An 11,944-nucleotide genomic window follows, 5' to 3' on the forward strand; every position below is an offset into this window, starting at 1 on the left:
AATACGCGATGGAGTAAATTGTTGGCCATCGACGCCGCAATTTTAACAGAACGCCACATGTTGCCACGTGGCCTGTCATATCGTGCCATGTGGTGAAAAGTGGTTGGACACGGGTACCCGGTTGTTAACGTGGGCATCGCGTATCGCGATGGTCCTATGAGTTTGGCCATCGTGTATCGCTACGCCGCCCAAATGTTGATTTGTGTGCAAGTCCTTAGGGCTACGCGATGGTCTTATGCTTATCCCATCGCGTATCGCGATGGATGAAGTTTCAAAATTTTTAGTTTTAGTCCCTAGACTTTAAGAGTATGACATAAAAGGCTAAATTCTAATAGGGTAGTTTGGTGGTGTTACACCATACCACCGCCCTGTTATCATCACCATCTCTGGCGACCTGGAAAGTGGATCGCCATCATCATATCCACCACACACACACAAACACCATCGCCATCATCATCTACGATTTTTGGATTTTGAAATTGGGGGTTTTGTTGGAAATTAAAGATTAAGATTAGTAAGGCAAAGGTAATTGTTGTACATATGTCATCTTGAAATTAGGGGTTTTATTGGAGTGATAAGTTTAAGGTCTTATATATCATCATCAGTAAAGCTGCTAAACTTAACCACAAGATGGTACAATAGATCTGAGGCATAAATGAATTCTGCCGGTGGTGGTGGTGGTGTTTGGTGGTTGCCGGTGGGGGTGGTTGACTAGTTGGTGGCTGCAGTGTGGTGGTGGCAGGGAAAAGGGGGTGGTGGTTGGGTGGAGAAGGATATGGAATATATAATAAATGAAATTTTGATTTTATCACTTGAACTTTAAAAAAATGACGTTTTTTTACCCCGAACACTCACGAAGTTAGTGTCTCGTTACTCCGGGAGTGATAGAAGAAAATCTGTTACAAGTTGAGAGTGTCAGGAAACATTTCATAAGTTGTGAGTGCTATCTACTAATTAATCAAAGTTAGGAGTTTTTAAAACCAATATCCCTAAACTTAATGAATATTGAAAATTAATATAACAACCCATTAGTATTCGCTTGATTGAAAGTGCACTTAATGATTTAAACTTTGGTTATGTTTATCAAATCTAATTTTCGTTTTGGTTTTCTAACATTGTAATGTCTTAATCCATCGTTACATAAATAAGTTAAAAGTAAATACAAATAACACTAACTCAAAACAAAGACGATTACACAAATGTTATTAACATGACAATTGTTTTCGAACAAGAAGTTTATATGGCACCAATGTTCTTGAGGCCTAAAACAACACCAACACCAATAATGTGACCTACGGTCCCACAAGCCAATGTATCAGCAAGTGTGAAGCCAGCAGGGTCGCCTGTTTGAAGCCTTGAATCCCTCACCTCGAGTTTAAGCCCTGCGGTCGCCTTCCTGTTTGCTGATGGTGCCAACCCGAATCGGCCAGCAAACAACATCAAGGTGGTTGATGTCACCATTATCTATATATCCAAACAATATGTTAATATGGTTAAGTATTTATGTTGCTTTCGATACTGTTTATGTTAGCGTAAACACGAGTACAAGTGATTTACCAGATTTGTAGATGAACCGATGAAATCACAACGGACACCTAAAGCTCCCTTTCCCTTTCCTTTGGGTTTCATTGGTTGAAATGAAACCTGAAAAGTTCGTAGAAAAAAAAAGAAACATAATCATTAATACTTTATAATATTCATCCACCCTTTATTAAATTATCGATTAATAACATTCAAAATGAAAAACAACCACAAAGTTGAGAACCAGAGCTTTTCAACTAGCAGGTCATAATAACTTTGCTTTATTCACTATATATACAATACCAACAACGATTTGGGGTCAAACTACAAGAAAATGACAGATGCGAGTCCTTGTTGATGGACTATTAACGGAACCTAAACTCGTCAATTGGCTAAATATGTTGATCTAAATATGTCATTGTATACAATGGACATGAAAAAGGCCATATAATATTATAATATATTTATTTAATCAAATACAATGTTTAAACAAACTTGAATCAACTAACCATGTTTTGAAGATGTGAAAGTGATGATGAAGTGGCCTTTAAACCAGTGAACTGAGGAATAGAAGACATGACAGCAGTTGCCATTTGTGATCTTGAGAAACTTTGGTTTTGAAAAATTAGTGTCTTTGAAAGATGTTTAAAGTATAAGCCACATAAAAAAGTTGTGTTTGTGGCCGTGGAAAGTTTGAAGCAGGATAAACCTTGATCCTTGTTGCTTACATGGCATTCTGTGGTTGGATTCTCCATATCCACTAGATTCTATTTATTTATATATTATTCACTATTATTATTAGAATTATAATTACTTATTATTATTATTATTAGATGAATTAGTTTTGAAACTTTAATAATCCAAACTATGCATATTGTCGATGATCAAAACTGATAATATGACTACTAACACTCCTAACTTTATTTTTGTTGTCAAGAGAATCTCACTTTAATATAGAAATAAGTTTGTTCAAACCGAGTTGAAAAGTGAAAGGTATTTGTCACTATTAATTTATTCATCGTCATTGTAAGACTCTTTGATTGCTATTCAATCGTTGCGAAACTACTGTTAAAACCTACCCAACGATTTAACGAGCTTGATAGGTGTCTAATCCGACAACGAGGTTCCAAATTAAATTCCTTCCAGTTGTTTGAAAATATTTGTTCAGATCTACAACCCGGAAACAAACTGAGTTGAGACTTTCAAATGTAAATATTAGAACTTTAGCACTTTAAAGTTTGGTTATAAGTTATAACTGTCAACAATAATGTTCTTTATAATTACAATAAGACATGTTAGGCATGTACTTGTGTATGTAGTTATTATATATGAAAAGCCCTAAACCAAGGTGACGAGGCCGATAAAAATGTATGTAATGATTGTTGATTATCAACTTACTCATCATGAAGTTGAAGTGAAATGCATAAACTTTCCACAATCAGTTAACTCATGATGTTCATATCAACAGCATACAAGGTTGATAAAGACTGAATATATGATTACTAGATTAGAGAAAAAAAAAGTAATTCATAGCTAACTGTAAGTTGTTTAATACAAGTAAACTTTAATAATTAAATAACAGTTTTTTAGTTTTGTTAGTTACACTAAAAAAATTCAAAAGAGACAAGTATCATAGACAGGGGCGGATTCAAAGGCTTACGACAGTAAGCCGGTGCCCACCGTCTGGTTACCAGAGTGCCATGTTTGCAAGTACACTTTAGTATATAATTAATCAACAATCGGTCAGTGCCCACCGTCAACTATCGGTCGGTGTCCACCATTGGTGATTAAAAGAAAGAGATTGGAGTGATTTTCCGGCACCATGAATCCATGATGTACAGAGCTATGGTGTTTTTTTTAAGAAAATTTTAGATGAGAGAAAGAAGATGCTTTAATGGTTTTGGGATAATGTGTAACTAACTTTTCATAAAAAGTATTGACTTCCTTAAAAATAATAAATTTAGTTATTTTGAATTAATTTGTTAGCCAAAAAATGTATTATATAAAAGTTTTAATTATTTTCTTGTCTATGAATTTACAATTACAATTTTACGTTCTTCTTTAAATTATTTGATAACTATATTTTTATTTACTTATCATTTTTAGGTTGTGTTTGTTTTTGCTTATAAGGTCTGCAAGGAGTCTATGTCTGCGGCCGCGCAGACATAAGCTCTTGAAGACCGTTTGTTTTAAAAAAAATAAAAGATCTGAAAGCTGCTTTTATGGTCTTAAAAAATAAGCTAATATCACCATCTTCACACTTCTTCACACTTCTTAACATCATACCAATACCCAATGCCCAACACCACCACCACCCACCGTCCACCACCACCACTATCCACCGTCCACCGCCACTACCACCCGCCACCACCATCACCCACCGTCCGCCACCACTACCGTCAACCACTCACCACCACCACCGTCAACCACCACCCACCACCACCACCACCACCGTCCATCACCATCACCACCACCACCCCCCGTTGGCCACGACCACCTTCCACTGCCACCACCATCTCTTGAAGACCGTTTGTTTTAAAAAAAATAAAAGATCTGAAAGCTGCTTTTATGGTCTTAAAAAATAAGCTAATATCACCATCTTCACACTTCTTCACACTTCTTAACATCATACCAATACCCAATGCCCAACACCACCACCACCCACCGTCCACCACCACCACTATCCACCGTCCACCGCCACTACCACCCGCCACCACCATCACCCACCGTCCGCCACCACTACCGTCAACCACTCACCACCACCACCGTCAACCACCACCCACCACCACCACCACCACCGTCCATCACCATCACCACCACCACCCCCCGTTGGCCACGACCACCTTCCACTGCCACCACCATCCACCACCACCACCCACCGTCCGTCGCCACCACCACCCGCCACCATCATCCACCACCACACGCCACCGCCACCACCCACCGTCTGCCGCCACCACCACCACCCGCCACAACCATCCACCACCACCATAGTCCACGACCCACCATGTGACATTCGTCAATTTTGGGTTATCTTATATTTGTTTTTATGTTGTAAACCGACCCGATTTTATCCCGAACATTTCAAATATATAAAATATTAGACTTTATGTTACTAAATCATTTCTACGTTTTCAATTTGAAAAACCCCATTTACGGAGTCGAAAACGTCTTTAAAACGCTCAAATTACATCGAAAACGAACTTCCGGGACGCAAAACGAACCACGCAAGACGAGCTGACCAACCCAACCCCCCTAGCACACCACGCCGCGAGGCCAAGGAGGATAGGCAGGTTGCGTGGCGCGGCCAGACACCTGTAGTTACCAAATCTGTTTTTGTTGTTATTTATTACTTGTTTCACCCTCTAAACCAATCAAAATGCTTGGAAATCTCTTAAGCAACCTTATGGATAACCCAAACACCTTATCCTTCATAAAACCAAGCCTCACCACTCATTTGAACCTGCTCATACTCACCAAACACTATCAACCTAAGTTCTAAGCTCCAAGATTCTTACTTGTTTGACCTTCAAGAGTCAAACAAGGGTTTCCTTTGATATCTACTAACTCTATATGATTCAAGCTTGTTGTTGCAACATATATATAATATAGACCCTTTGTTACCTTTGGTGGTCACTTCCCCGGTCTTGGTCGGTGGAGTGTCGGGCCTCGTAAGGCATGGCTTCATGGAGGACTTTCGTGGTCCTTGATATATATTAAACTATCTAACCATCTAATTTTATTATTGCTTACTAACCATGCTTAACTTCTGCTCATTTTAGTTTGTATATCATTTTTATGAAGTTCCATGGTTATGGGTTTGTAGAGACTAGCCTCGATTTAACCGTAAATAGCTCTAAACCGTAAACCGAACTTTGTTTATTAGTTTTGTTAAATAATTGTTTATGTTGGGTGTGGATTTTTATCCTCGGAATTGAGCTTAACTTAAGGATATTGACTCAAGCAGTTATTCTGAGGAAGGTATGTTGACTAATTCAATTGTCCTATATTATCTAACTGTTTTGCAGATAAGAGCACATGTTAAATATGTTTATGAGAACGTGGATTGCCACGGAATATAACTTGAACTTCGTCAACCGACAAATGTGGAAGCTAACGGCTTGTTGAAGAAATAGTCTAGGGTTTCCGGATTTTTCGGGATAACAGTTGTAATATTTTATTATATATTGAGCTGATAATATCATAGGTCACACACACTCTTTCACTACTTAGCTACTAGCAATCACTGTAACACTTAGCTTTCGATATTCAATCAGCTCCAACCCTTGTAACCACTTGTTTCCGATATTAATAAACTTGACGGTGATAGTTTTCACCGTCCGGGGGTTTTTTGTGCCGACGATCATAATAATCAAGCGTTAATTCGACCAAAAGTTACGTTCATAATCCTTAACCGAAGCACATTCGACTAAGGATTAAGTTGCAAACTCTTGACCGAAACGAAGACTACTATAATCAAGGGTTTTTTCCCTCGTGATCATATCTTTGTGTCCGATCTATTTACCATTTAGCACCTAGCCTCACGCACTAATTTGATCAAAAGTTAGTTGTTAATTTTTGACCGAAACAATTTGGCGCCCACCGTGGGGGCAAACGGTGCTTTTATCATTATTCATTCTCAAACGAAACCCTACTCTCAATATACACAACATGTCTTCACAACCCAAGATTGTTTCATCTTCTGCCGCAGCCTCATAATCCTCAGCGAAACCTTCCATGCCTCCTCCTCCTTCTGTTGATGTTATCCCAAAGAAACCTGACAACATTCAGAAGAAAGCTGCTACTCCAGTATTTTCGGGATCGAGACCATCCCCCCCAGGATCCCGTTATGGTACCTAATAATGAACTTTGTCTATTTATAAGCGATTACAGGAACAGATGGATCGCCAGAACAAGACCAACCAGATGCTGGTGAAGGAACTAGAAGATATCAGGAAAGCCAAGAAGCCGGCGGAAGAATTCACACCATTAATCCCGAGATCTCTGGATTTCACTCCTCTATGATCTCAGGATTGGTGCGTCCGGAGTCAACCACGGCGTACAACCCTGGATCCTCGCTTTTCTAGAACTCAGGGTTCACAGGATTGTACTCATCCGGATCCCAAGGATACTTGCATGCATCCATTGCTGGGCCGTTTCAACATGCAGGATCCTCAGGATTGGCGCAGCAGGGAGGATCCTCAGGTCCTTATCAACAGGTGGTATCCTCAGGATTTCCACAGCGGGCAATATTCTCAGGAGTACCTCCATCAGGATTCTTCAATCCTCAGCAGCCATATGCTCAGACTCAACAATTTGTAGGGTCCTCCGAGGTGCACCAGGGAGACTTTATCCCGATGCAGGCTAACACCTCGAACACTCCATTTGTCACTCCAGGAAATACTATATTCGGGAATGCCAGCTATAACACCCAAACCGTTCCTCAGAATATTAATCAGGGTAACACTTTCAATACAATTCCTTTTAATGCTAATCAGGGATTTTTGCAGGATGCAGGCATAAGTTCAAGTTTAGCCCGAGAGTTACAAAAGCTTAAGGACATGATATCAAACGTCCCTGGCGTAATCCATCCCATAGCTGAAGTTCCTACTGATAGCCACAAAATATCCCGGTTCGTGCCATCGATTAGCAACGTGCAGATCCCAAAACGGTTTCAAACCCCAAATATGAAACTGTATGACGGCTCGACGGATCCTGATGAACACGTCGCACAATACAGAGAACGTATGGAGATCAATCTAATCCCTATGGAAATCAAGGAAGCATGTCTTTGCAAAGGGTTTGGGTCTACCTTAACCGGAGCAGCCATGAAATGGCTACTAAGTATTCCCCCTAACACTATCAATTCTTTTTCACATTTAGTTAACATGTTTAATATCCAGTTTTCTTGTAGTAGAACTTTTGAGAAAATGACAGGTGATCTTTATAGGGTTACCCAGAATCCTGGGGAATCCTTGAGAGATTTTATTACCAGGTTTAGTAAGGAGTCGCTGGAAATCCCGAACCTAAACCCAGCTTCAGCAGTGGAAGCTCTTAAGTTGGGGTTAGAGAAGGGCTCCTCTTTCTATGATTATCTCGTTATGACTCCATGCAGGTCATTAGATGAAGCAAGAAATAGAGCTCTGAGGTTTATCAGGCTAGAAGACGACAAGAAAAATTCTAAGGACGATATCCCGAAGTATGATCAGATGAACAGGAAATTCGAATCCCCGGGAAAGTCTTTTCGAGCAAAGCCTTACCACAAGCCTGATAACCCCAGGATTAATGTAGTAGATGAAGAAGATGACGAAGAATATCCTAAAATCTCTGAATATTGTTTTTCTGTTGATATTGGTGGATTAATGTGTGCCATGTAGGATTTAGGTGAAAAAGCCAGGTGGCCAAGGAAGATGGAGAAACCAGGAGCATTGAAAGACAAATCAAAATGGTGTGCCTTCCACGAAGACTTTGGGCACTTGACTGATGATTGCATTGCACTCAGAAGGGAGATCAGCTATCTTCTCAGCAAGGGCCACCTGAAAGAACTACTTGGCAAGAAGAAGAGAAGAGATCAAGATCCCGAGAAAATTCCTGAAAAGCCAACTCCTCCACCAATGGATGCAAGAACAATCATGTTTATATCTGCTGCAAAGAGAAATGCTGACCAAAGAAAAATGCTGTGGAACCTCTTATTCTGCTGCAAAGAGAAATGCTGACCAAAGAAAATTAGAAGTGGCTGACAGGCCAACAAAGACATCTATTCTCACTCAAGAGAGGATTGTATCCTTCGATGAAAGTGATAGAGCCAATGTTCAGGATTCTCATCATGATAGTTTGGTTATAACTTTATATGTGGCTAACCATTATGTACGCAGGATCCTCATAGATGGCGGAAGCTCTATCAACATTATTCAAATAGATGTGCTGAAAAAGATGAATATTCCTGAGGATGAGATCGTCCCTAGTTCCTCAGTATTGGTTGGATTCAGTGGAGAAACTAAAAACACTATTGGGGAGATTAAGCTCCCAATATATGTCGAAGGGGTAAATAAAATGCAAAAATTTTGTGTTATTGACTGTTTATCTTGTTGCAATATTATATTAGGCAGACCCTGGATACATGATATGAAAGCAGTTCCCTCCACTTATCACCAATGTGTAAAACTCCCAAGTCCGTGGGGAGTTATCAAAATCATGAGTGACCAACAAGACAGCAAGAATTGCTACACCTCTTCAATGAAGTGTACTGCCAAACCCCAATAAGCGTAGCAATTACAGAAGCCAGCACGAGGCGTTATGGAGGCCAGGGAAAAAGAAATTAAAGAAGTACCTCTTTATCCCGAGGATCCTGAAGCCAAAGTGCTGATAGGAACTAGCATTCCTGAGGATATTGAGTCAAAATTGCTCGATTTCCTCAAGTCATGGCTATCAACATTTGCATGGAAACATGAAGATATGACAGGTATTTCCAAAGATATTATAACACATAAACTTGAAATTGATAACTCTTTCAGGCCAATCCATCAAAAGAGAAGAAAGTTTGCACCTGAAAGAAACATAATCATTCAAGAGGAAGTAGAAAGACTCTTGAAGGCAAAAATGATTAGGGATATTCAATATCCCCGATGGTTAGCAAATGTGGTGGTTGTACAGAAAAAGAATGGCAAATGGAGAGTTTGCGTAGATTTCACAGACTTGAATAAGGCTTGTCCTAAAGATCCATTCCCTCTACCACACATTGATTCAATGGTGGATGCTACAGCTGGTCATGAGATGCTGACATTTATGGACGCACCCTCAGGATTTCAGCAAATCCAGATGGAGCCCTCAGATCAAGAAGATACGGCCTTCATGACTCCTACAGGTATTTATTGTTATATTGTGTAGGTCCCCCCGGGGGCGTCGCCGATCGATACGAGATCCGCACGAGGTCTAGGAGTGCGGAATCCTCCTAGACTCGTTAATGGTGTACAAGATGAAGAATACAAACACGTACACGAACAAATACACGAACAAATACAAGAACGGGATAAACAAATCTGCAGATTCTTTATAATAATAATTAAACAAACACTTTACATACCGTAACATAAACAGAAACACGTCCGACCCGAGGTGAGCTCTACCTCGGGTCGTCCCTAACGACACTCTCTCTCTGTTTGTTCTCTCTCGACACTCAAACTGTAACACACAACTCTCTGAATTACTGGATTACTTAACCTAAACAAGACACACGTATATATATATAAACTTCAGTAGGCGTCAGTAGGCGAAGTTGTTCATAACTTCGCCTATGGCGAAGTTGTGATAACTTCGCCTAAGGTGAAGTTGTCCTAACTTCGCCGTTGGCGAAGTTGTTCTAACTTCGCCTAAGACGAAGTTGTTCTAACTTCACCTATGGCGTCTCCGCTGGTCTGAATTGCATAGCGACGGTCACAAAATGCATCAACAGTCTCCCCTTTGACCGTTGCTCTCAATTCTAACAAACACAAAAGATCATCTGTTACAAAACATGCACCAACAATATATCATTCATTATAGTATATGGGATTACCTTTGTGCGAAAAGCTCTTGTGTTTTCACCCTTGGGGATAACTCCATCCTGAATATATTCCTGATTGGGATAACCCAAGAATCTTCATTATCCTCAGGATTCTTGACTCCCACATCTTCGTTATCTTTTGATATTTCATTGACACCATGCTCTTCTATTGCTGGGCTCAGGATGTGTACGATAGGGATCTTGAAACCTTCTGGTATCCTGAAGGATGAGGCTAAATATGCCAGGGCGTCTGCTTCAACATTCTCTTCCCTAGGTACCTGTGAAATATCAAATATTTCGAAACACTTTGCTAGTTTTTTTACTAGCTCTAGATATTTCATTAGTCTTTCTCCTCTAACAGTATATGAACCATTAAAATGATTAGTTAATAATAATGAATCAACATGTACTTGAATAAACCTGATTTTCATGTCGATTGCTAGTTGTAATCCTGCTATCAAAGCTTCATATTCTGTCTCATTATTTGTGGCTTGAAATTCGCAGGATATGGATTGAGGTATAATGTCCCCCTGTGGCGATTTCAGCAGAATCCCGAGACCTGTTCCTCTAACATTTGAAGCACCATCAGTATATAGAGTCCACTTATCTTTGGTTTCTTCAAGTTGTTGGACTTCCAAGTCTGCCTTTTCTTTAAGTTCACTGGTGAAATCAGCCACAAAGTCTGCTAATGCCTGGGATTTGATTGCAGTCCTAGGTTCATATGTTATATCATATGCACTTAGCTTTACTGCCCATTTTGCCATTCTACCTGACATTTCTGGTTTTCTCAAAACAGACTTAATAGGATAGTTAGTTTTAACACATATAGGGTGAGTTTCAAAATAATGTCTAAGTTTAGTAGATGCCATAATAAGGGCTAAAATTAATTTCTCAAGATAAGAATACCTGGTTTCAGCATCTAAAAGACTTTTACTTACATAATATATGGGGTGTTGCTGACTAGCGATATCCTTAGCCAAAACTGCACTTATAGCATTATTTGATACAGCAAGATATAGAGATAGAGATTCACCTTCCTCGGGTTTTACCAGTAGAGGAGCAGAAGAAAGATAAGCTTTTAAGGATGCTAAAGCTTCCTCATGCTTACTGGTCCACTCGAACTTCTTGTTTTTCTTCAGGATATCATAAAATTCTTTGCACTTTTCTGAGGATTTGGATATGAATCTGTTGAGTGCCGTTATCCTGCCGGTCAGCCTTTGAACATCCTTAACTGATTCTGGGGATTTTAGATTCAGGATAGCTTGTATCTGTTCCGGACTCGCCTCTATCCCCCTTTTGGTGACCATGTATCCCAAGAATTTGCCAACCTTCACTCTGAAATAGCATTTCGAAGGATTCAGCTTCATGTTGTATTTGTCGAGGATATCAAATGCTGTCTTGAGATCTTGAAGGTGATCTTCAGCTTTCTTGGACTTCACCACCATATCATCAATATAGACCTCCATTGTGTCCCCCAGTTTCTCTTTGAACATCATGTTAACTAACATCTGATATGTTGCACATGCATTTCTAAGTCCAAAGGGCATAGCAATATGTTGATGCATTTTGTGACCGTCGCTATGCAATTCAGACCAGCGGAGACGCCATAGGTGAAGTTAGAACAACTTCGCCTTAGGCGAAGTTAGAACAACTTCGCCAACGGCGAAGTTAGGACAACTTCACCTTAGGCGAAGTTATCACAACTTCGCCATAGGCGAAGTTATGAACAACTTCGCCTACTGACGCCTACTGAAGTTTATATATATATACATGTGTCTTGTTTAGGTTAAGTAATCCAGTAATTCAGAGAGTTGTGTGTTACAGTTTTAGTGTCGAGAGAGAACAAACAGAGAGAGAGTGTCGTTAGGGACGACCCGAGGTAGA

At 39.9% G+C, this 11,944-nt stretch overlaps 1 protein-coding gene across 2 annotated transcripts in view; it reads right to left on the reverse strand.

Annotated features, from left to right (window-relative positions):
* LOC143622433 (photosystem I reaction center subunit psaK, chloroplastic-like) overlaps positions 1-2,213 on the reverse strand; it is a 154,189-nt gene extending 151,976 nt beyond the window's left edge. Inside the window, exons 1-3 of one of the 2 annotated variants that reach the window (XM_077093590.1) lie at positions 2,031-2,213; positions 1,558-1,644; positions 1,236-1,464 (exon numbers count right to left, since the gene is read on the reverse strand). In XM_077093590.1, coding sequence (XP_076949705.1) covers positions 1,237-1,464; positions 1,558-1,644; positions 2,031-2,114 — 399 coding nt within the window. In that variant the 5' untranslated portion in view covers positions 2,115-2,213 and the 3' untranslated portion in view covers position 1,236. Of the gene's footprint in view, positions 1-1,081; positions 1,465-1,557; positions 1,645-2,030 lie in introns of those variants that run through there. The other variant, XM_077093583.1, reaches the window with a different exon arrangement.
* Positions 2,214-11,944: the final 9,731 nt, after the last annotated feature.

This window comes from Bidens hawaiensis, unplaced genomic scaffold (assembly GCF_021521415.1).
Source record: "Bidens hawaiensis isolate Kalapana, Puna unplaced genomic scaffold, B.hawaiensis_p1.1 tig00000326_1, whole genome shotgun sequence".
Lineage (NCBI taxonomy): Eukaryota > Viridiplantae > Streptophyta > Magnoliopsida > Asterales > Asteraceae > Bidens > Bidens hawaiensis.